Source organism: Drosophila guanche, unplaced genomic scaffold (assembly GCF_900245975.1).
Source record: "Drosophila guanche unplaced genomic scaffold, DGUA_6, whole genome shotgun sequence".
Lineage (NCBI taxonomy): Eukaryota > Metazoa > Arthropoda > Insecta > Diptera > Drosophilidae > Drosophila > Drosophila guanche.
The window spans coordinates 2,292,857-2,318,698 of NW_022995755.1; the positions used below are offsets into that span (position 1 = coordinate 2,292,857).

Here is a 25,842-nt window from a genome sequence, read left to right on the forward strand (position 1 = left end):
CAAGCCGAGAGGAGCGAGTGGGCCTCATGCATATCATACGCAACCCCCCCCCCGCCCACCCCCCACTGCTCTGGCCACGTCTTCAATCAACCAAAAAAAAAACAACACATCAAAACTTTTATTTCAAGTATTCCAATGCCCCTCAAAACATCACGCCCAAAGTTTGAATATAAAGTAAAAAATTAGAGCTAAAACTTAAAGTAGAAAAGTCATTTATCAGCATTTATTTTGCAAACAAAAGAATGGACTTTGAACCCATCAAATGAAGTAAAACCAAATCGTAAAGCTAAAGTAAAAGTAAAAATCCATTAAAAACCAAGGAGAGAAACGCCGGAAAGGTGCGCTGAGTAAAAGTGTTTGCTACGCTAGAAAATGTATCCTTAAAAACCGAAGGATAATAACTATAATAATCTATTTAATGCTTCAATAAGTAGTTGCAAATTTAATGAGGATTATTATGATGAATACTGCAAGAAATGAACACCAAAACGAGTTAGAGATTAAAACACACAACAAAACTAGAAATAAACACTTCAAGAAGCTAAAGTTTAAGCCACAACTAATGGAAGTATTTAAGGCACAAGAAATACAATTAAAATAACCAAAACTATTGCAGAGCATTTCAAGAAAGGAGCACTTGTACCGTTCTAGACTTAAGAGCAGAGTTAACACAAAAAGTATACGTAAAAGCAAGCAAAACAATAAATAATTCAATGAACATAAGCACAAATATCTAAGTACTAGTGGCAGTCAGTAATAATACATAAACACGACTAGAAGTAAGTACATACTGCAGTTAGCAGACAGTTTAAACAGCTAGAAATATTGCTGCATAATTGCACAGATAAATACTTGGAATAGACATACAAATAAGCCATAGCCAAGGAGTAGCCCAACCAAGAAGGAGCAGTAGCAATAATTGACAATTAGTAGTTGCAGACAGCTAGCAAAATAGCAAAATAGTTACTCGTAATAAATAATAAATACTCCAAAGTAATACTTTAATCAATCCAAGTATACGTAGAAAGCAAACGCAAAGAATTTCCCCACAAATCCTAGAGTAGAAGAATAAATATTCCCAAAATGTAAACACTATTAGCAGCCCTAAGCTTTAGGCTTAAACCGAGCAGGCGGTCAGCAGGCACCCATGTAAAATGCAAAGAAAGTAACTACCGAGAGTACAAAGTATGAAGGAGTCCCACAATTGGCCAGCCCAAAAAGGTAGATTACCCTTAAACATAGTTGGTAAGCACATTGTAAAGCAAACACTTTTACACGTTATATTGGAGCCAAGGCAGGGCACCAAAACAGCCTCCAAATCGAAGCCAAACTGTGAGAATTACGATGGAAGTGTGTGGATGGAAGTGGAGGCATCAGCAATCAACAAATCAACAATCAACAATCAACAATCAACGCACGGAGTCAGCAGCTGCTCTTCAATCAACACTCCGCGGCAACGTATTTGATTTATTTATTAGTCCAAATGGTCCATAATCTAGCTGGACTCTCTCACTCTCTCTCTCTTGTTAACTTTAAAAACCAAAAACCAAAAACCAACAATCAACATGCACCCCACACACACCAAAGCCCCCATCCAGCCAAGGCGGTAAGTGCGAAGCCATTTATATAAATTTAGTTGTAAGAAACCCAGACCCAAAAGTAGCCCAAAAACTAGTCCCAGTAGTGACAGTGCTTAGCCGCTGGACAAATGGAGCAATGCATCCATGGATGATGGAGAGAGGATATCCACGAGGATCGTGCTGCATGTAGCGTACTGGCTCTAGGCCTTCCAACTACTCACTTAGCTGCATTGTGAGCATGACCATAAATACAAGTAATAGCCGCAAAAAAGTGGCCAACAAGCCCTTGCGGCACCTAAAAACAATAAACCAAAACCTAAGTACAACCAAAAGGCGCTGAGCAACATGCAACGCCATTGAAGTGCGGCAACATGCAAGCGGAGTGCAACCAGAGATTAAGTCATTTTAGCTTTCAGTTCGCTTCCCGGTTCCAGTATCTGCCCGTTATGAAAACTTAGAATCCCCCCCCCGGCGAGGCGTTGATCAAATCTTGCGGAAATACGAGCCAAACAACCGTATTTAACGCCGTTCGGTCCGTTCGGACCAATGGCGTGGAGGCATGCGATAATGCTATTAATTCCGAATACCCCAACTAAATATCAAGGGGGTTTTAGTGCACAGAAAATGCTGAATATAATTCCACCACTTCGGGATCAAAACGGGCAAAAGAACTCAAATACTTAGCCATAAATTACAGCGATTTATTTTATTATGGTCTACGAATTTTTGTGCTTTTTCTTCCTATAAAACGCAGCGTTAGAGCTCTAATTTTAGAGATTTTTGAACACAAATCTGCCTCGGAAACCCCGAACCAAAACCCAATTGAAACTGCATTGAAATAAGTTAAAAATCATTGAATTTTGCCAACTAAAAAGAGTACCCCAAAAAGATTGCAACCTTTGGCTCTAAAGCCTAAACTTTTCGCACTGAAAGAGTAAACAAAAATCTTCGGTGTTCGCTCGCACATTTGTGCAGGCACAAAAGAGAGATTTTCTTTTTATAGAACAGTTTTTTGATTTACGGTGAAGTTTCTCTTTTGCAATTGAGTCAAAGTTTTGTTTCGTGTTGCAAGCGTTGGACATGCACTTCCGGCTCGGCTCAGTGGCTGCTCAGTTGCCAGTCGCCAGTTGCCGTGTGATTAAGTAACACGTGTAGCTGTCAGAAATATAGAGCCAGTGCCAGGTGCTCTCCCAGGAGTAGCAGGAACCCAAACTAAAGCCAAGACATTTATTTAATTGGTGGAGCTGGCTGCTCGTTAGACAGTTTGAAAGTGTCGCCGCTTTATCCTTTCTAATAGCCGAAGGCCGCGAATAATCAACATAATCACAATAGCCGTGATAATAAACGAAACGATGGCCTCGAGTCATGTGGCACCATTAGCGGAGAGGAGAGTGGCTCTGTGGGAGGCAGTCTGCTGTCGAGTCTGAGGCTGAGGCTGCAAGCGGCACTTGGCTTGGTCTTATGAATGCAGCAGACTGTGCAACTGGCACAGGACAGGAGCACACAACTCGGCTGGTTCCAGGCACGCACTGACACCGATACACACACACAGCAGCCCGTAAAGTGCGTGTGGATGTCCTTTGTTCTGTAATTAAAAAACTGGAGCTTGGAGCTTGGAGCTTGGAGCTCCTTGCCTTATGCCCAGAATTATGCGCATCCGGCCGGAAGCTGAGCCAATCTCTGTGGCAAAATTGGTATTGACCTGCCGCAAACAACAAACGCAGGAAGCAGGAAGCAGGATGCACACACCTGTGGCCAAGTCAATAAATCACACTGCAATGAGGCAATAATGGCCCATAGAGCGAGGAGCTCGAAGCTCGAAGCTTGAAGCTTGAAGCTGCTTGCAGACAGCAATTTGTGTTTTTTTCTGGCCCCGCTAATTGGATAGGAATCAGATGTTGGCAGCTAATAAAGCGACGCCGTCTGCTCATTATGGCCATGGCCTCCTTTTTGGCTTTAACAACCAAAAAACAAGTGTCTGTGGCGAGCCTTCAAGGAGCTTGCTGCGCCTGAAATCTTCCTTATTTTATGTTTTATTTCTGCTGAAGGTAACAAATTGCTCTTGAAATTGATTTGGACTTCTGCCCAGTCTCCGTCTCCAATGCTGCCGTTTAATAATGCATTAAAGCAAATGCCATCAAAGCGAGGCTTGAGCACAGACAAACAAATGGAGCGGAGACTGCGACTGTGCGGGAGACAAGAGTGCACTTAATAATTAAGTTTTGGCAACTGGCAAGCAGTTTTCACACTCAGCACTCGGCACTCGGCACTCGGCACTCCACTTGAAGGGAGAGCAAATGAACTGGCAGCAGAGCCAGGAGCTCCCTCATGGTTGCCTCGTCAACTGCGGCATTGTGGCATGAAGACTTTTCAGCTGCCGTTGATGTTTGCCTGCTTGATTCACTGCTGATTGCATTTTATTTGCGGCAAAGCGGCGTCTGGGGGCAACAAATGCCAAGTGTCTCCCCATATTAATCAGTTGTTTCCTCAGCCCACATGGAATTAGTTTAATTAAATGGCAGAAAACGCTCGCAATTCAATTACCTGTAATAGGAGCGGCTGCAATTTGGGTCGCTTAGGTGCTGACTCGCAGTTGGAATGTAATATGCGTCGCTTTGCGTTTATTACATTTGTTGGACAAAATGCAAAAATGCGTGCAGGTAACAGAGGTAACGACAATGGCAAAAATCAGGCACTCGACTCCGCACGTGCAGGGCTGCACAGCAGACACTAGACGGCAGGGTGTGCCCTCGGGGAGGCTAGCTCTGGTTGGGGAGTGGGGGGCTGTTTGTGGCCTCCCCTCCGTCTGGGTATTGCTGTTGCATATTTCATTAAAAATATTGCATGCCACATGCGTTGCGAGTGCTCGCTGCTTCAGTGCACTCCCCAGACCCAGCCAGACCCACCCCTAAGCTCAGACTACAACAAAATGGCGCACACACGCACACACATGCGTAACACTTAGGCGCCTTGGCAGCAACATGCGTAGGTGCGTGTGCCGGAGGGTGGGTTGTGCCTGTGGCTTACCCCTTTGCTGGCTTGTTTTCTTGCAACAAAAAAGTGCAACTTTTACCCCAAGCACCGCAAAGCAAACTTGGGCGAATGCGGTGCCCGGACCGAAGCAACTTATTGAATTTTTCGAGTGCGTTGGCTTAGTTGATTCTTTCTTTTTCCTTTAATTAATGCAGCCAGCTGCACTTAGAGCCACAGTCATTAATGTTCCTACATGCGTAGCACATAAGAGCGCGCCTTTTGTTCGGTGCGGGGCAGCGTCTCAGACCTCGCGTTTTGCTGCCTACTTTTGTGCGCCCGCTGGAACAGCCGCAAAGTATGCAGCAGAAGTGACATTGACAGCGGTGCAGCAGCGAGAAAATAAAGACACAGCACGCAAAAGGAAGAGGGAAACGTGCCAGAACGGGCTGGAACGAGCCCGAGCCAGAACTGGCAGAATGTCAGACGGAAAGCCAGAGGCAGAGGCCGGTAGAACATGTAACAATATTTGCAGCTGCAATTTAATCTAATTAACTTATGACATTTACCCCATAGCCTGAGCTACTGTGGCAACAGAAGCAACAATTGGAGAGGGCTGCGTGAGCGAGCAACGAAAAGATCAAAATTAGAAGAGTCAAAATGCGTCAAGAAATTGCAATGGGAAATGCCAACATTTCTGCACAAGAAAGTGGCAACTAATTTGGCAGCAGAGCTGTGCACAAATATATCAGTTTTTCAGTGCAATTTCACCGACTGAATGGAAGCAGCAACTGCCTCACCTTGCCTCACCACTGCCTCTTGTAATTTCGAACTTTCTGTCAATGGCAACATTTTCAAGTGGGTGACATTAAAGCCCGCGATGCCCGTGAGTTTTATTGAAGCACAGAACTGAAGGAACTGAAGCAGGAGCTGACTCTGTAGTTGCATTTTTGGAACTATTTTGATGTGTATAAAATCAAAAGAAAACCTGCACAAAAGTCACGCATATAGCCCTTACCTTTGGCTCCACTTTCGAGCACTTTGCCTTGGAAAACCTCACGCACGCATCGCTAACATGCCACAGAATAGTTGTCTGCTCCATAAGCGGCTTTAGTAATTTTTGAACACTTTGCCAGCCATTTCTGGGGTAACCTTCAGCGGCGGCTGCGACTGTCACAGTTACCTGGTCTGCTCCGTGTCCGTGTCCGTGTCCGTGTCTGTGTGTCTCACCCACATTACCTTTTTGGCGCCATGTGCAACGCCCATAAATTCCGCTTCCAGTGGCAAGCGGAAAGCTCAGCAAATTTTTACTGTGCCACTTATTGGCACTTTTGCTGCATTTGCGGCACTTCCAGGCCGTGCTCCGAGTCGGGTTAGTAAATGTCGGAACGTCGCGGCCATAAAACCGACTGCTCGGTGCTGGAGATGGATAAATTGTGCAGCCATGCAGAGATCAAAGTGAGTAGAGGAGAGCGAGCGGAGAGCTCTGTCTGGCCAGGCTACGGCTGACAATTAATTGTTTAGTTGGCAAACTTAATTGATAAATTGATGGACATTTAAATGCCCAACTAGAGCCATTAGGGGGCTCTGGCATTGGCAGCATAATAATGTCCCCGAACGGACCATTTTTGGTGCAGGACAATGCAAATTTCCGACCAGATTCCATTCAACGACATGCTTTGCCCATTTTGGCCAGTGCCGGAGGGGCAGGCTGGCATTGAAATTGCCACAAACTGGCGGCCCAATGAAGCTATTATTTTGTGGGCACAGGGAGCACTGACTGGCTGCCTGACTGCCTGGCTGCCTGGCTGCCGGGCGGCTTCCACGTTGGTGTCACTTACATGAAATGGCCAACGGTATGGGCTCTGGAGCCACAAGCCCCAACGGGAGCACTTTTCCCAATTAGCTCGAGGAAATTATCCGCTGTAGCTGTAGCTGTAGCTGTAGCTGTGTTGCATGCAACAATTGAACTAGATTATCCCCCATCGTCGCTTCGATTGTTTTGCCCCATAAAGAAATGGCATTCCCGACGGAAGACTCCTCCTCGTCTTGGTCCTCGTCTGGCTCTAATCTAAATGTTTAGCCTGGACACTTGATGGCCAACATGCGCCGTCTGTCCGCTGAGTGGCAGCTCCAGCAACGCTGTCAATCGCCAGCTGAAACGGTGGCACTTACAGTTGCCGCGAGCCTTGCAATTATCGTGGTGGGCGAAAAGCCCCGACTGCGACTGCGACTGCGACTGCTGATGCCGCATTAACCCATTGACCTTGTTGTGGGGCTGAGGCACATGTTGTGCCTTCTGAGCCTGGAAAAATCAATCGCGGCAGCAAAAGTCTTATCATTAAAGCATCAAAAGAGCTGCCTGCCAGTTGCCATGTTGCATGTAAATGTTGTCAGGCAGCAACTTAATTTCCAAGCCACCGGGAACCGGGAACCGGGAAGCCTAGCACACAGCTGCAGAACATCAGCGGCAATCAACGGCAGACAATCAAATGGCAGAGGCAGAGGCAAGCGGCCAAACGGCAAGGATAAAATCAGCAGGTGCCAGGCAGCAACATCGGTGGCAACAGCAAAGACTTTTCCATCAAATGGTGGACACAACCGGTTGTGGTGATTTCTCAAAATCGCATTCGCTCGCTGGCCAACTGTAGATGTAGATGATGAGCAGGATTAGCCCCACACCATGTCCATTTGCTGCTCCAAGCCGGAGCTCCTCCTCGGCACACTGCAAGCCGTCTGTAGCTGAGTGACTGACATGCAGAAATTATGTTTTGCCACATGGCAAACTCATTAGATGCCGTCGGCTGCTTGGCACACACAAAACACCAATGCTAATCAATGTCAATTGCAATTAAATATGAGCCAGTGAGTGGGGCCCAGGATGCGCTGGGCAGGAGAAAAGGGAGCATCAAAAGGTAAGGTTCAGCAGCCTGGAAATTGCCTAAATGAATGCTTCCTTTTATGGAGGTTTTCTTTTGCCCAAATATAACTGCTTAAGCCCCTCATTAATTTCCCCACAAAAGTAGGCCGATGCAAAGCAGCAATTAAAAATCAAAATCTAGAGTCCATCTGCCATTGCCAAGTCTCTCTGTTGCTTTATTTCAAGTTTTATTCTCTACCGAGAAATATCGAAAAAAAAAAAAGCAACGTGAAAATTCGAAATTTGTAGTGGAACATTTCCGTCCCCCCAACAAAAGTACCCAGCGAAGATGTCATGGATGCGTCTGGTGCGCAGCTCCAAATTTCGCCATGTCTATGGGCAGGCGCTGAAGCGGGAGCAATGCTTCGAGGACATACGCGTCTCCAAGACCAGCTGGGACTCTACGCTGTGCTCGGTGAATCCCAAGTTTGTGGCCATCATACTGGAAACGTCGGGCGGCGGTGCGTTTATTGTGCTGCCAGTCGGTGCGGCGGGACGCATACCGCCGGACTATCCGCTGGTGTCGGGCCACAAGAGCTCGGTGCTGGACATTGCCTGGTGTCCGCACAACGACAATCTGATAGCCTCCGCCTCGGACGATTGCACGATTAAGGTGTGGCTTATACCCGATGGAGGACCAACCACGACACTCACCGTGCCGAAGGTGAGTCTGGAGCAGCATCAGCGACGCGTGAACCTGCTGCTGTGGCATCCGACGGCCCGAGATGTGCTGCTCACCGCGGGCTGGGACACGAAGGTTCTCGTGTGGAATGTGGAGAGCGGGGCGATGCTCGTGCACATTGACGCCCACCCGGAGGTGCTGTACAGCGCCAGCTTCAACCGTAACGGCACCAAGCTGGTGACTACCTGCCGGGACAAGAAGATTCGCATATTCGACCCGCGCAGCGGAGAGCTGGAGAGCGTCGCCGAGTGCCACGAGAGCGCGAGAACGACGCGCGCCATCTACCTGCGCTCGGGTTTGATTTTCACGACGGGCTTCAGTCGGGGCTCGGAGCGGCAGTACTCGCTGCGCGATCCGCGGTCGCTGCACGAGCCGATTGTCATGGCCAGCATGGAGATGGCGAGCGGCGTTCTCTTTCCCATGTACGATCCGGACACGAACATGATCTACCTCTGCGGCAAGGGCGATGTCGTCATCAAGTACTTCGAGGTGACGCCGGAGCCGCCGTTTGTGCACTACGTGAACACATTTCAGACGGCGGAGCCACAGCGCGGCATTGCCATGATGCCGAAGCGCGGCTGCGACATCGCCGCCTGCGAGGTGGCCAAGTTCTATCGCCTGCAGAGCAACGGCCACTGCCAGGTGGTGTCCATGACGGCGCCCCGCAAAGCCGATCACTTCCAGGCGGACATCTACCCCGACACACTGGCGGCGCAGGCTGCCCTCACGGCCGAGCAGTGGCTGGCAGGCAGCGTCGCGGAGCCCGTGACCTTCTCGCTCAGGGAGTGCTTCGTCGCGTTGTCCGCCAGCAGGTCTGTCCTCAAAGTGTAGCAGAAAAGCAACCAGCACTTAGCGAGTGCCACAAGTAATCAGAGCTGCGGCAGCATACGCACAGCGGCTGCGTGGCAGCAGATGCTGCGCAAGCAGCAGGCGAGCGGCAATGCGACTTGAGAGGGCTTTAAGGCGTAAACTGATTCTTTCCCAGCTGTACACACACACAAATTGGTGTTCCATTGACCAGCAAATAGACCCGACAAATGTCTGAGAACTTTGAAGATTTTTATGGCAGATTAAAAGTTTCAAGAGAGCTCTAGAGAGATCTTTCAAGGACACTTGACGATCAGTCGAGTGCACAGGATAAAGCTGGGGAACTCTTTATATTTTTGCTAATTCCCAAGGCAAGTTTTGATGAGAATCCAGCAACTGTGGGGCAACAAAAGAAAGAACACACAAAGGCCAGTAGAGGGCCAAGAAGCTACCTTCGAAATCTGTTCAAAGTTGTCCAATTTCAGCTGTGAATTCTGCAGTTTTCTGGCTGACAATTTGTAGCACTGGTTCAGGCTGTGCAGTTAGAGATCCTCCAGGGCAAGTTCCACAATTTCGCAGCTGCTAAACCCGCAACCTTCAACATGAATTCCTGTTAGCAGCCTCAAAATCTCTGGTGACATCAAGGCACAATATAAAAGCAATTTCCTGCCATCAGGCAAATTGAATTAAGATTCTTTGTCATTACTTTGTGGTAATCTGTGGCAAGGCGAGGCGAGGCGAGATTTTGTACTGGCAACACGAAATAAGTCGCCTAATAACTTCATCCACATGAAGGCCCGGCAGCCGGCGATTTGTTGGCTGTTATATATCAGCCTTGCCACACGACAAAGCGCTGGACGGCAAGGCAAGCGTTTTACAGTTGACAGCAGACTATGTTGCACCTGCAGCTGCACCATCGGCGGTGGCTGCCAATAAATCTCAATTTAAATGGCGCCCCAGCATGCGTGGCCAAAACGGTGCTTGATACGCTCGCCCCGTCCACTGCTTTTCCTTCAGCTTTCTTTTGCCTTCTTCTCTCTCATTCTCCGTTCTTTCATTTGCTTTGCTTTGCTTTGCTTTGCTTTGCTTTCCTCGCTCATCAAATTTGTTGCAGAACCAGTTCAGGCAGCGCTGTGGCAGCACATTCGAACTGTATCTCGCCGGTGTCCGTTGCATTTCGAAATGCGATTTACTGTGCCAAAGCGCGATCATTATCCTAACGCAATTTATGCGCCACAGCCAGCAGCCAGCAGCCAGCAGCCAGAAGTTGCCACTCCCCTCTTGTTTTGCTTGTTGCAGTTGCAGTTGCCTTTTGTGACCGCAAAAACAGTTGCTGTAATGGCGATAATCATGCTAAAAATCGAATGAGACACAGACCCTCTTCGGGCCTTGTCTTGCTGCTCCTCCTTCTGGAGGGAAATCTTCTGCCTGCCCCGCCTTATGTGGCATTCTCCTCTCGTGCATTAACATAGCCATCAACGGATTTGTCGGTCTTTATCAATTACGCTCGCTGCATTCAGCTGCATTGACTCTGACATCGAATCAAAGATGATCAAACCTGCCCAGGTTGGATGTCGCTAAGCTGCTGGGAGACACGCTGACAGCAGCGGCTGTTGTGTGATTGGAAGATGGAAGCGAAGCTGCACGAGAAATGGTTCCCTTTAAGGCCTCGACAAATCGTTTGGCTTATCCCCCAATCTAATCACAAAATCCATTTATAAAATAAATGTAACATTCGCCCAGAAATCTGTGTTACACCACAGACAGACCTCAGGGTCACGAACAGACACACACAGTTAGCCAGTTGGAGATCTTTCAAGGACAGCTAACGGGCCAGTCGAGTGACAGCTGTGCTGAGCAGAGATGCTGCACAGATGGAGCAGCTCAGCGACCGAACAAGAACAAGTGCAGCTGGGAATGGCCAATGGCCACAGCCACACGACAGCCCAGCAGATAACTCACTTTATAAAAATGTGAAACAGTCAACACAACACACAAAGAGGAATGGAACCCCTGGAACCCGGACAGGCCAAAAACATAACAGGCAAACAATAACGAGAACAAGCAGCAGCCTTGATACTCACACGATAAGAGCGAGGCAGCCACAGCAGCCACAGCAGCCAGCCAGGAAAATGGCAAATCTATGTGGACACGGCAAGGAAGAAAAAATCGAGGAATTTTGCAAGTGGATTACCCAGTTTTTGTTTGCTCGTTGCAGTTGCAACGTGAAAATAAATAAACTTGTGGCATGATTGGGTCTGCATGATTAGTCACAGGCTGAATGGGAGTCACAGAGGGGGAATGGGTGCTGCTGCTGCTGCTGCTGCTGCTGCCAAGCTTAATAGAATTGATACGAGTGGAAGCAAGGCCGGTCATAAGATACGCGATAGATAGCCAACATCAACAGGCAGCAAGAGGCAATGCCATTTATGCCAGCAGGCACCAGCAGGCAGCAACAACAGTTATTGTAACAATAAAATTAGCTAACGATATAAAGGCAAGGCAAGGCAAGACAAGGCAAAGCCAGCAACAATAACGGTTGCAAGAAAACCAGAAGAGACTGAGGCAGTGGCAAGAACTGCTGGCAAAAGGGGTTCCACAACTGCGGATCAGGAACAGGTGGCAAACGTGGCACGACCAATGAAACGTCGAAAGAACGGCAAATGCCAATGCTGCCACTGCTGCTGCTGCCAACGAGTTCAGCTCGCTCCCAAGTTAGTGCCGCATGTAAATCATATTCCAGCTCCAGAGTATCTCTCTATCTGTGTCCTGTGTTTGACTGGCTAAAGGTCTGGGCTGAGGCTTGCAACAAAGCAAATTAATTTCCCAAATTACTGCACACTTTGATCACTGATCACTGATCACTGATCAGTGATCATTGCTTGACTGAAAGTGATCTTCCTCCCATTTGAAGTTTTCAGCCAATTTTTTGAAGGTTTTCCTCCATGTTCCATGGCTCTGCGAGTGTATCTAAAGCTTCGACCTTTCCTCTGCAGTTTCCTCCGCTTTACTGCGCTTTATTTGGTATTCAATTTTCAAGAGAAATTGTTCCAGCAGCGGGAACCAGAAGCTGCAGACCGACTCTAGGGCAGTCCTACAATTGGTAATTGCCTTTTTGTCTGCTCTTCGCCACTGTTGGACTCTTCTGACTCAGATATTTATTTATTGATTGTGTGGGTCACGCTTCTCTTGTTCCTTGTTCCTTGTCTGGCCATCGTGGCCTCAACTATTTCTGCCGGACTTGTGCACTTGTTGCTGTCATGTAGCTCAATTATTTTATTAACTTATGCCCGAAGGCAGTCCACATGCCAAAAGTGTGCAAAATGTTTCAATTATCCAAAAGGAGAGGCCACTTGAGGCATGTTTTTAGCGACTTTCGTGTGCGGCTGTTGTTTATGCTGTGTCTTCTAATATTAATTGAATATATTTAAATAATTCCAAACATCATTCATCATAACTAATGGCAGTCGCAGAGAAAAAATCAAGTTACATGGCGCCCGCCAGTGGGGAAGAAACCAGAGAGCAAGAGGGAAAAACGAGTAAGAAAAGAGCACAAAAGAGCAGCAAGAGAAGAGGGGAGCAAGTGGGAAAATCTGTTGGCAGTCCATTCGATGGTCACTCAGCTGCGATGCAGATGCAGATGCAGATGCGTGCACCATTAGAAAGATCTCCCCAATGGGAATGGTTGGAGGAATGGCCATGGCAAGGGAAACGAACTGACTGCCGCGATACCGTTAGGCAGCAGCAGCATCCGCCAAGTTTCATTGATGCTCGCTGCCAGTCTCAGTCTCAGTCATAGCCTAGGCCCCCAGGTCCCAGGTCCCAGGTCCAGGCCAAGTCAATCAGACAGTCAGTCACTCAGTCAGACATGCGCAGGGAATACTTGAGCGACGACGTTCGACGAGGGACGCCCCAAGGATCAATGGCAGGTTTATGCCGTTATTGGCCTTTTGCATGCCGTTCCCTCTAATGCATGCTAATTTCATTTAACCAACAAATTATGGCTTTTATTAGGCAGCACATAAACGAAGCTTCAGCTGGGTTGCAAGGCAAAATTTCGAGAAACATTTTTGCAAGCAAATTTCTTGATAATCAGCGGTCCATCGGGTGTTAAAAATATTCCCTAAAACCATTTCCAAGCCCTAAATATTATCGATATTAGTTTTCATGGCTAAGAACGCAATTTTCAACCTGATTTATTTGGCCCACTAATTGTTGTGTGCGCTGTGGCAGAAACACCTGCAACCTGCCTAGGAGCCGAGCCAATGGATACTTTCAATTGAAAATGGGGAAAACGAAACACCGTTTTGGCCACCAGATCGCCGAGCTGCAGCTTTGGCATTAGCTCTGGCGATTAGTGTGCAACAAATTGCTCAGATTTATTACGCGCGGCAGCAGCAGCAGCAGCCACATCGTCGGCTTATCAAGAGTCTTTGCCAATTTTGGCTGCGTTATGAATTATTGGACACTATTGAGTGCCGCCGTGCGCGGCGTGCTACCAAATTTGTGTGCCTGGAGGACTTTGCTGCGGCCTGGTGCCGGCGACAACAACAACCACAGCAATTTGTCAGCGCAGTCGCAACGTGTCTGCCAGAGCCCAGAGCCAGAGAGCCAGAGCCAGTGCCAGTGCCGTGCCTCGCCATGCCATGAAGTTTCGGGCCAAAGCCAATGCCAAATATGGCCAGACCATGGCAAATGCAGAGAGTCTGGCCAGCAGCTGCCTTGGAGTTGGAGTTGGAGTTGGAGTTCTCCTGCTGCTGCTCCTTCTCCCAGCTGGCTGGCTGGCTGGCTGTGCACTTGCCTATGCGCATTTATCGTTTACGTTATTTCTTGGCCGCTAGTTTTCCAGTTAGCCTCAGTTAGCTGTGCTGCATTTGGCTCAAAGTGAAAGATTTACGCGGCCTCAACCTCGGACGCGGACTGCAGCTTCCCTTGCCCCCCGCCCCTGCCCCTGCCTCTGCCACAGCTGCGCATGCGTGCCGTTATGGTTTATTTAATGCGTTTTGAAAGTGCATTTTCATGTTCGATGAGATTGATGAGAAAATTTGATTTATTTTTTCTTTGTTCTCTCTCTCTCTCTCTCTCTCTCTGTGTGTATCGTTTTTGCTTCTCCCATCCTCACGTCTTTCGGCCCTGGCCTTTGTACGTCTCTGTCTGCCTCTCCTCTCTTTCTCTCTCTCTCTCTCTCTGTCTCTCTCTCTCTGTCTGTCAGTTACATTTGCAGGTTGCGGCATTTTGTCAGAGGGACAGTTAGAACTGAAGGCAGCCAGCGGACTGCCCGTTAAATTGTTCATCGATCTCGACAATTGCCAATCCATATGCCATAAATGGCTCGGCCTGAGAAATTTTCTCTCCGCTGGCATCTGCTGGGAAATGTATCGCTCTGGGGTTGGGCATCCGTTGCATAACTTTTGCCATATAAAATGCTACACCAAATGGGCCCAAGTCCAATTTTCATTAGGCAAAAAAAAAAAAAAAAAAAAACAGTCAAAATGTGGCCAGAGTTCAGGCCATTTCCTGGACACTCGTTTAAAGGCAAAAGACGCGTCTGCCATTAATTTTTCTTCGACTTTAATGCAGCCATAAAGGCACATCCCGTGGAGTGCTGGTGGAAGCCGGTTGCCCCTCTGGCAACAATGTTGGCAATATTAGTTGCCACAGGCCAATAATTACACGATCGTAAAATCAATTTCTAAATGTACTGATAACATAGATAAAGGCCAATGAGGCGGCACATAAAAATGTTCGCTCTGTTCAGGATCTCTCGATCTTCGCTCTCGCATTAATAAACGCATCGTTAAATGCCGCTACAGGAGCAGCAGCAGCAGCCACAACCGCAGCGACAAAAACCGTAAACTGTGAAGTGAATCTCGTTATAACTGGCCACGATCCCTCCGCAAACTGCTTATTACATAAAATTCACACACCCCAGGGGGGGGTGAAGCTGCAGTTGGATCGCTGGATGCTTTGTCAACGCAGCGCAAAAGGCAAAAGGCAAAAGGAATAACAGAGAGAATGCACTGAGAGAAGTGCAGGCAGCAGAGAAAACGAAAACACTTTGAAGCTAAAAGTCGGCACGCAGCCACTCACATGTTTCAGTGCATGGACAAAAGAGAGAAACAAAATCAAAAACGTTTCAAGCTTCTCTGCCGCTGCGCGCAGCCGATCAATTGTGCACAGGCTGCTGCCGCTGCCGCTGCCGCTATTCTCTGTGCATACGACGAAATTACACGAACTGTTTATGCTGTGCTTAAGCCGAAGCCACCCCCACGAAGTGTTTAAGCTGTGCGTATGCCGACTGCGCTGGGCAAAATCGTTTCCTATGCACATTTCATACGTCGCTGCCGATCTGTGAGCCCTGCAAATATTTCTCAGTGTAACCATAGAGCGAGAAATGATTGCAAATGGCACATAGCGAAAGAGCGAGAGAAATGATTGCAAATGGAACGTAGGAAGAGAGCGGGAGAAATGATGGCAAATGGAACGTAGAGAGAGAGCGAGAGAAATGATTGCAAATGGAACGTAGGAAGAGTGCGAAGGAGAACCCGTGAGTTGTTGTTTCATCGCATCATTTTGCTGTCTGTCGCATGTTGCATAATGTTTATTAATGCACACATTTTTACGATGTCGTTGCCGATGCGATGTGGCAAGGAACCTTTTTACGATGCCTACTAGTGATTAGGCCACGTTGCTCGGCCGCTGCTGATGCTGCAATTGCTTTTGGGCCGTAACTACATTTCTGATGCGACTGTTGGCTGTTGCATTTCTGCTGCCGCGACTGTTGGCTGCTACATTTACGACCAGCTAGTCTGGGGAACTCCTCGCACTGTTTACTGTTTGCTGGTAAACAATTTAAATTGCAAACAATTTTTACAATTAGCCACGTTTGTGCTCCATTTCGTTGTCGCTGATTATTGCAAAATGAGACAGCGATCCACAGTCTGCAGTCCCCCGAGCCACAGTCGCCCGCTCCGCAGTCTCCCGTTCCCCGTCTTGGCGTCTAACGGTCAAAAAACGAGGAGAGCAAAAATGCACAAATGCCGTCCCAACGCTGCACCAGCGATGGGCAATTAAAATTGCAGTTTGCCAGTCAGTTCAGCCAGCTAATTGCGCCCCAGTACTCGGACTCCATTTAAGCTCTTTCAGCTCCTACTCCTTTGGCGGCGGCTACTCCCCAGGCCCCGCCTTTGTCTCGTTACCTCTGCTCTGGTCATTCGCTGGCCCATTCGTAAATCAATTGTTCTCCTTGATTGAAATCTCAATCGATAGCAGCGGCAGCCAATGTGTGTGTGCGTGCGTACCTCTCGGCTCGCACCCTCCTCTACCTCTGAACATTTTTCATTTTCCCATATTATTCCAACATTTTCCGAGCATGACTACGCCTGGCCGCCCACTCGACCTGCCTTTGGCTCGTGTTTGTAATTTTAGTTCTTTGGCTTTTTACTCTTCGCTGATGCCCCCGCCCACTGCTGTTCGTGACCTTGACCAAGAAATTGCGACGCTTCCCTCTTGCTCTCTTTCTCACTGTGCGTCTCTCTTTCTCTCTCTCTCTCTCGCTCTGTGTGTGTGTGTGTGCTTGGGGGCGTGGCAGTTGCGAGAGCTGTAAACTTTTCATTGCACAACGACGCTGCGACAGACCTTCAAATTTTCGAAGGATGCTGCCAGAGGAACTTTTGCTCGTTGCAGGATCCAACCCCCCATCGAATGGGGCCGCAGTTGAGTGTCAATAATTTGACGTTTTCGTGTACGTGTCCGTGTATTCGGCTGTCATCTGACAGCTTTACAGTAATCGCTAGACTGGGCCATAATTCAGTTTAAGGTGCTCCTCCGCCAGAGTAGGCGTCCGCCACACCGCCAAGCAGTCGTCGCTGTAAGCTGCAATTTTATAAACGTGCCAGCATTAATGCCGCTTGACATGAAAAGCCAGCCGCCAGTCGACAGTCGACGAGCGAAATTGCTCTTTAAGCCGCTGCAGGAGCAGCAGGACAAAAACACGAGCCAGAACAAGTGCAAAAAAACAAATCGAGTTTCAAGGACACCACGCGCTGGGGCATCGGCCAACGGAGTGGACATTCTGGACTCGGAAGGGACACAGCTTGAAGACGCTTTTATTGCATTTTTACATCAGCGTTTACGTTATCAAACTGGGTCAACTTTCAAAGGTTGGCATTGGATTGGTACCTGCCTGTCTCAGGGCAGATAAAGGAAAGGTTTCTGCAGCATCATCAAGTGTAGAGCACAAGAAGCGCCTGCAAGTTCATATTTTCCCCAACAAACTACATAAAAGATCAGCCAACATTTTACATATTTCATAAACTATTTTCAAGCAGCTTCTTGGCCATCTCTGCGTCATAGTTTGCGCCCACATTGTGGCTCAATCTCGTGTCAAGTTCGCAACAGTTTTTGTGCCCAAATGGAAATTGGTTTTTCTTTGGTGCATTTATTTTGATGCTTTGATGCTCGGCTGTAATTTTGGGGCTGTAGGCCAGCAAAGAGCAACCCCAAAAACCCAAACAGAGCCAGGTGGGGGGGGACTATATGATCAGAGGCATGAGCCGCAGCATCAGCATATGGGGAGTCTGCTGCTGCAGCTGTACTGCCAGCCGTGTTGCAAGTGGCAACTTTTACGACCTGCCATTGCCATTGCCAGTTACAGTTAACATTATTAGATGCAGCACGGTCCGGTCCGGTCCGGTCCGGTCCGCTCTGGCTGCAAGTGGCCTGGCCGCTTAATGACTTTAATAATCCTGTCACCGATCATTAAAAAATCTTCGAGCCAACACACAAAAGAAATTCCATGGCAGCTTCAATCAAAATAAAGTACGCGCTCTTCCTGCTCCAACTGCAAACTGAAACCTGGACGCGGGTCTTGGCCAAGTCTGGTCTGGTCTGGTCTGGGGGCCACTGGTTTTTGTCCAAGACACGGCCAGAGCCTGACGCTCTCTCGGCGCTGTTTGTTCTCACGTGGTATTCAAATTTTTAACAACTTTTTAATGATAACCTCGACGAACATTAAAACTCATTCAGCCATAATAAACATTAATAACACTTTAATCCGTGCAGCGGGGCTGCTGCGGCGGGTGCTCTGGAGAGATTGAAGACTGAAGAAACTTGCAACTTGCAACTTGGAGACTTTCCTGCAGCTGTGCGCCACAGCGCTATCAAAATAATCAGAGGCCAGCCACCAGGGGAAGACGGCACAGGCGGCAGAGCAGTGCAATGCGTACACTGAGAGAAATGAGAGCAACGAAGGGGGTGGCGGAAATGAGCAGCAATTTAGGAATTTATTTGGGACTCAAATGCAACGTTTTGTGGCTGGAATTCAAATGAAATTCGAAGGAACTTTGCACAAAATGCACTGAGGGGCAATCATTTGAAGGTGTCAAATGTTTGGCAGCTAAAAACTGATTTAGAATCTACAAAGGATTCATCGAATTTTTCAGCTGGGTGTTAAAATCTCCACATTTAATTCCGCATTTTGTTGCAGTGTCGTCTTGGCCGTCAGCTTGGAATAAATAATAGAGAAACTCGTTGCTGTTGTTGCCGTTGTTGCCGTTGCAGTTGCTGTTAGCTGGGCGCGTTGTAAGGCTATAAAAATGCATGTTTGCTAAATCAATGCAACAACTTGGGGGCATGGCAGGCAGCAGCATCAGGCAGCAAAGGCGTACCACATGGACCTACCTACCCAGCTAGCAACCCAGCAAATCTGGGCACAGAAACCGACCAACCTGCCCACCTTTCGCCTGGCATCCTTAGAGCGACGAGCCGAGAGACTGTGTGTGCGATCTTGCCACTTACGTAGGCCGCGTGTGGCAGGTTGCCGTTGCAAGCCAATGCCCGCTTGCAATGGGCTTTTGGCCCCATACCAAGGTCTTTGAGCGGTTCTTGTTTTTGTTGCTGTTTGCTGTTTGCTGCTTGCTGCTTGCTGCAGGCAGGCCAGATCATTTTGCTTCCTAGTTGCATGTGGCCCATGTAATTGTGTGTCTCCATGTGTGTGTGTGATAAATAGAGGGGGAGAGCAGCGGTTAGCGGATGGGGCAACCACTTGGCCACTCGCTGTGACTTGGCCTAGCTGTTGGTGGCTCTGTGATTCCGAATGTCGCTGTCCCTTGGCTGGCCTCGACTCCGGCTTGGGCTCGGTGGCTCGGCCGGCTAATCGAATTTCCTAGGATGCATTCACTTTGCCATGACAGTTGGACAGGCAGGTTGAGGTCGAGCTGGGATCCCACAAGCCAGCACAAGAGATCCCATTCCGTGGGGCCTCTCTGATCGGGCCAAGCCGATTTCCAAAAGGTTCAACTTGCATTTCAAAATACTTGCATGAAGCGACGGACACTTATGGTGTTTGGGATGTTTTTAAGACTTAAATTCTATTTTTTAAATTATGACAAATATTTTTTAAGGCTTTGTTCAGCGTTTCATTTATTTACAATGGCCAAAAATGTTCTCCTAAAAGTCTCTCAATTATTTATTTATATTTTTTTAATTTTAGATTTTATTTTCAATTAAAACTTAAAAAAAAAACACTTAAAAAATGAAAGTAGCATGTTAAAAAAATGTATAAAAATGCTTAAACAAATTGCAATTATAATTTGAATAACTATTTTTATATTTTCCCTCATTCTACTTTTATTTTGCAGCCAATTTTCTTTGCTTTTCCACCTTGCCCCACAATATTCTCTTGCAACTCCCGAAATATGTTTTTTTATGGGTAAAAAAAACTCCATTTGCTCAATTAATATGCACAAAAAACGTGCATTAAATGCATTCATTAATTGCAATTTTGTAGCGATGAGTGAATCGTTTTATTGGCCAACATTTAATGTACAAAAAAATGTAGAAAAATATTTCCAAGTGCATTGGCAGTTCGTGGTTTATCGGGAACAGCTCGATTTTCCATTAGTTTTATTTCATTTAAGTTATCAGGCAAACATCCCCTGCCCAGACAGCCCCTCAAAAGTTTATACTCAGGGCCAGGAGCTGGCTGCGTAATAAACATAAAATTCAATTTTCATTAAGATGTTTTGGCCCGATCCCTTGCCAGTTACCGTTAGCCACTGCCTACGGAACGGGTCTAGGGCCAAGAAGAATTTCAATAATGAATTCGAGATAAGCGGCTGCGAGGCTTCGGCCTCGCTTGGTCGGTCCATGCAGCAGGCCTGTGCCTCTGCCACAGTCTCCCATCGCAGCTTGGGGCCATTCACTCGCATGCCTCCGCCTCAGCGTACATACGCTGCGGATGGAATTTTCATTTTATATAAGAGGCAATCGCAGTTAACCGGACCAAACCTCGAAAGGTTCTCTCTCTCTCTCTCTCTCTCTCTCAAGTGCACAATTTTCTCACATGGCAGCCTCTGTTGGTTTCCTTCTTGGCTTGTTCCCGTGTAGTCAGTGCCATTCTCAGTCGGAGCCACAGTCAAGTTGTCCCTCCAAAAGTTGTAGATTTAAATGAACATGGCGCTGGCCGAGCTGGACAACAAGACAACCCGGCTAAGGCCCAGGCCCAGGCCCAGGCCCATGCGTGCTCCCTCGCTCCTTTCTGCCGTCTCTGGCTACACGGCACAAAATTATGGCACAATGTGCCACACATTGTGGTGCATTTTTTTATATATTTTTTAGGGGCATAAACCGCTCAAAAATCTACAAATTTTATTTGGATTTTTGCATTTTTTGTTTGGATTTTTTCCTGGAATTTTGTTGCACTTTCTTGCACTGTGCAGAGCTTGATCAGGATTGCAGCTAGGTTTTGCCCATTGCCTGACACCGTTGACGAACATCATCATGATGGTGATGGTGATGATGAAGATTAGCGTCGTAGCTGGCCGATTCAGATTGCAGATGCATCCGCGAAACTTAGCTGGCAAACAAGTTTCTCCCGCTCTCTGGCTGTGTCTCTGGCTGCTGCCCCTTGTTGTTGCAAGTGCAGCGGCAATATTTAAATTGTTTTATACATCGTTGTGCTGTTGGCTGACTGACTGCCCCTCACTGACTGGGCCACTGCATGTCCTAATGCGTAAGGCTGCAACCTGGCGAAGAGGTGCCTGAACAGGCTGCACAGTGGCCATGTGGCCACAGTCTTTTGCTTCCTAGTTGTGGCTGTGGCTGTGGCTGTGGCTGCTTTAAATTTCCGTTTATGCCTTTTGAAAGCTTGTAAAATGTTAAATGAAATTACAATTTATTGCCCTGGCAGCCAGGCCAGGGACCAGGCGACTCCTCCCGTACCAATTATGAGTTTTGCAGGTTGAAGCGCTGACTAACTGCAAGCCAAGAATATATCCTGATAGCTTTATTGGCCAATGACGTGGAGGAGGAGTTACCTTTTGGACTCGTTATTTTGTCTTTATTGACTGGGCTCTTGGCTAATTGCTTCGAGTGGCAAAGCACTCCACGTAGGTACATTTTGTAGGCCAGCAAATGTTTAAAGACGCCAAAATGGCAGCTATAATAAAGCACTTATCGGGCGGTCAGTTGCCTGTGTGGGTTAATTATTACATTTACCAAGCAATAATGTGGCTAAATGTGAATGTAAATGACACACAAGCGAGTGGTGTTAAAGCCTAAAACTTGAAGCTCATTGGGCACTTGTGGAAGGCTTCATTGATGCACAAATGTAGTGTTAAATGTCGCTTCTTACTGCGCCTCTTGGGCACAACTTATGATTCAAATATCTCCAAGATCGTTGTCTTCTTGCATCAATATAAAAGTCCATGCTCGGCATGAACTAATTTATTATTAAAAGCTGCTCTAAAGCCTCCGAAAATTCCAAATTATTGTCATATAACCTGAACACAGAGATCGTTAAATTGAAAGCATAAAATTTGAACCTGTTGAGGTAGATCGTAAAAAATACAAAGAGCTACAGAAATGTGCACATATCAATGTGCAATTATATCTATAAATGTTTGGGGGGAACTATACTTAAATCTGTGCTAAAGCACAGTTCAAGCCACAGCAGTTTTTCCCCTTATTCATCCACTTAGAACGCAGTTTTGCCCTGCGGAATCTTGCACGAAAGTAACGGACCCGCGCACACACAATTAGCCTTGGAAAAAGACGCCAAATCCTGTGCTTACCTTTGCGGTGGTGTCCCAATCGCCAGCCCACGATAAGCTATATTTGCTATGGCCCATTGTTTCCAGATTGATCTGGTAATTCATTCATGGCCAGCTCCAGCTTCCCGTACTAAATATGGACATTAAACAAAGCAAAATGAGAGCAACCGCAAAATGGCAACAATTTTCCACTTGACTTGAGCGTCGGATTTAGCGAGTGGGCAGATGATGCCAAGGCATTTAGCCAAGGGAGCGGAGGAGGAGGCTGTGGGGGCTGTGGGGGCTGCCCACATTTGCCTAAAAGGAGCCCAAACCTGTTGCCTACTGAAATGTAAATCTTGATGGTAATTTTAATAGAAAAAAAAAAAACAACGTGGAGAATCGAGGCGAACCGTTGGACCGTCCGTTGGGCGTAGAAGAAAAAAATACAAAAATAGTTGGCTAACTAAGCTGCGGCACGGGATAACACTCTGGCCAAGAAACAGGAACACCAACAAGCGAGAGAGAGAGAGAGAGAGAAGAGGCAAGACCAAATGTTTATTGTGCTATATAAATGGCAACATTTGCAGTTACCCTAAGACCGCTTCTTGCTGCCTCTGCTGAACGCATTCCTCTGGCTGAAAGTGGCTGCCACTCAGGTACATTGGCCCAATCCTGTCCTGCCCCAATCCCAGTCTCTCCTCTCTCTCTCTCTCTCTGTCTCTCTCCCGCTGAGTGGACAAACCAGATATTGATAACGGCTCTTCGATGCTGTTACTTCAACAGCCGCATTGCTTAGGCCGAGGACAGGGCACTGCAACTGCAACTGAAACTGCAACTGAGACCCCAGCCATTTGCTGCTATCATGCAACATTTGCCGCAGCAACACTTCACTTGGGCTTCACTTCGCTGTTTGTTTTTCGTATGGAATTAAACGCCTTGGTGCACAGGTGCTTGGCTTCTTGGCTCCTTGGCCCCAGTGCACTTTTCTACTGGCTCTCTCTCAGGTGCAGCTCTTGCCTTTTATTTGCAATTATTTTTGTAGCGCAAAGGCATTGCTTGGCCATGGCTTTATCAGCTTTGCCCGTGCTTGGGCCATCTTTCGTGTGGCACAGGCGAAATTCTAATTTTTACAACGCAGCTGCGCGCCAGAACCCGCTCCAGTCCTTTGGCTCTGTTGGTGGCGCTGTTGGTGTTCATTACGCAAAAGGTGAATGCACCAGAGACGCCCAGCACTTGTCCAGGAATCCGCCCAGGGACGCGATTCAATGAACTAAACACTTGGGCCAATTAGAAGTCCGCTATTCCTGGCTAAAACATGTTTTAGCTCTCACAATCTTGGCTTCAATATATATGCAAAAATATCCAAACGCTCTCTCTCTCTCTCTCTCTTTCTGTCTCTTTTGTGGCCAAATAGCAAAGGTCAGGCAAACGTCAACGATTTTTGAAGGTTGTTCTCATGCAGCGAGCGATCCGCAGTCAGCAGTCCGCGCTGCCAAAGTAGATTCATTAACCAAGTTAATAATTAAAAACAACAGCAACAAAATCAATTCGTTACTGGCTTGCAGCAGCGCTTGGGAGTTTGACTACAATTTATTACATTCCAAACAAAAAGCTGCCAAAAAAGCAGCAGCAAAAATGTTTGGAGAGTCGCAACTTGGATGCCCTTTCTGTTGGGGGAACAGTAGGTGGATTTTTCGGAGATTTGTTCTTTGGTTGGAAACCTATTTTTGAGAGATTTATGCACTGCGAAAATGAAATTAAAAATGGAATATTTGGTGGAACAAATTTAAATGAAACATGAAAAATCCTGTCTGCTTTGCATGTGCAAAGTGTCCCATAAATATACAAAAAGTTTCAGCAATAGGAACTCATATTTCGCGATAAAAATGCTGCAAAAGTAAACTGAAAATACTCAGCAGAACTTTCTTGGCTACTGACGCCATCTGCAGTAGTTCTAGGCATAAAAAAAACATTTAAAAATGTACAAAAATTCGATTTGCTAGTGTCCAAGCTCTCCACAAAATTCGCACACCGCTTAGTAGAGTGCCCTGAGGCGTTGTAGCTGTGAAGAAGCTGATACGCGATACACTTCCGTATTTGCCAAATTGTTGTTGTTTTTCTTTGTCTGTCGCTGGGTACAATAATTTAGAAGACAACCTGAGAGCGCGGGGGCAAGCGGCGACACATTCGTGGCTGAGGGCAAGTCGTCTCGCATAATTTTGGCAAGCTTAGCGGCGGGACCTTCGCGAGAGACGGGACGGGGCCCCGCTAGACCAGTTTTTAAATTACATGCAAAGCATTCCAAATGCAAACTAAAACATTTATTTTATTTCACTTCATTTTGTTGTTGCCGCTTTGGCGACTGGCGACTTGTCTTCCTGCGCTTAAGCTTTTTGTGTGTGTATCAAAAGTTTCAGCAAAATGCAAACAGCATGAAAACCACCAACAAATCCAGCAGCAAAGAGCGTGGAGGAGCCGCAAAAACAAAGCACGCGGAACAGCAACAAAATTCGCACACATTTTTTTGTTTTACTTTTTTCGCAAACTAAAATTTATTTCAAGGGCAAATGCGCGCATTTTTTTTGGGCATTTTTTTTTGTTCAGTTTTATTTTTTGGGTTGCAGTGCGTCGTCATCAGCTCGAGTTTCCAATACACTGCCATTGAGGGTGGGGCTTGGGTCGCTTGAGTTGGGAAAAGTGATTCAAGTGATGCGCTTGATACTCTGCCAGAAAATGAGAAGATTTTGGAATCATTCGATGCGTAGTAAATTCGAGTTCTTGTCTATAAAATAAACTTCATTTTATACTTTTGATATTTATAAATTTATTAGAATTAACTTCATTCTTAGCGCATCACAAGTTCGTCATTTCTGTGAAGAATTTTCCAGCCAATATATTTTTTGTGTGGCAATTTTCGCTTAATACTTTTAATAAATGGCCCGGCGCCAAGCCCAGGCGCTTCGCTTTCGGCGAAAACTCAACTGAAGCGCTTTAGATTTATGCGTCGTGGCAATTAAATTCATTTAACGTAATTTATGAGCTGCCCAAAATACTTGCGGGTGACATAATTGAGGGCGCCCAAGACGCCAGCAAGTGGCAGCCACTAAAGTTGTATTGGGGGGAAATGGGTTCATCCACCTGCAGGAATTATAATTTGTGTAAACAAGAAATTTATGCCGAAAATCGGAAATGGGGCTAAGTAAATTGCGCGCTAAACAGCCACAATGTGGCGTATAAACAAAAGAACTTTCTAAGGCATACAACAGATCACCGCAGCGTGTAATATTTGCATTATAATCAACATCCAAAACAACAACAACAACAAGAATACAAACCGATAAAAACCATATTGTTCTCGATCCGATCCGCAAAGAGGGGGAGAGGAGTGCCATTGGGTGGGAGCAGCGCCTGAGCGGGTGGGGCGGTGTGCAGATGGCGCCCTACTTTTTCGCAGGTATATTTTTGTGTGCCGTTTCTTATACAACTTTTGGGCGCAATTTAGGGCATCTATTTGGGTTTATTTGTAAAGCAAAAATGGTTAATGTCTAAGACACTAAACGAAGCACATGTGCGGAAAAACAGAGTCCAGCCAGAGGCAGAATATATGTGCATAGCGCATACGCAGCGTGAGCCGTGGCCACGCCGTAATCGCACGGCTTGGCCTATGTCCCGGAAACCAATTACCTTTTTATGGCCAACAACAACAACGGCACACAAACTCACTTTCATTTGGCCAAAAGTTGTGCCCAGCTGCAGTGGGGCCCTGATTGATATCTACGATAACAAATGGCTAGTCAGAGCGAAGGGTTTGCCCAGGTTGGGTGCTGGTGTGGGGTGCCTGGAGTGAAT

General features: G+C 47.0%; 2 protein-coding genes across 6 annotated transcripts in view; both read left to right on the forward strand.

Annotated features, from left to right (window-relative positions):
* The first annotated feature begins 1,514 nt into the window (after positions 1–1,514).
* Positions 1,515–25,842, forward strand: part of LOC117589473 (sex determination protein fruitless) — an 86,595-nt gene continuing 62,267 nt past the window's right edge. Inside the window, exon 1 of one of the 5 annotated variants that reach the window (XM_034281410.1) lies at positions 1,515–1,606. In XM_034281410.1, coding sequence (XP_034137301.1) covers positions 1,566–1,606 — 41 coding nt within the window. In that variant the 5' untranslated portion in view covers positions 1,515–1,565. The remainder of the gene's footprint in view (positions 1,607–25,842) is intronic. The other 4 variants (XM_034281413.1, XM_034281414.1, XM_034281411.1 and 1 more) reach the window with 4 other exon arrangements.
* LOC117589474 (coronin-1B-like) lies at positions 7,720–9,200 on the forward strand. The gene has a single exon (XM_034281415.1). The coding sequence runs from the start codon at positions 7,760–7,762 to the stop codon at positions 8,981–8,983; it is 1,224 nt and encodes a 407-aa protein (XP_034137306.1). The 5' UTR covers positions 7,720–7,759; the 3' UTR covers positions 8,984–9,200.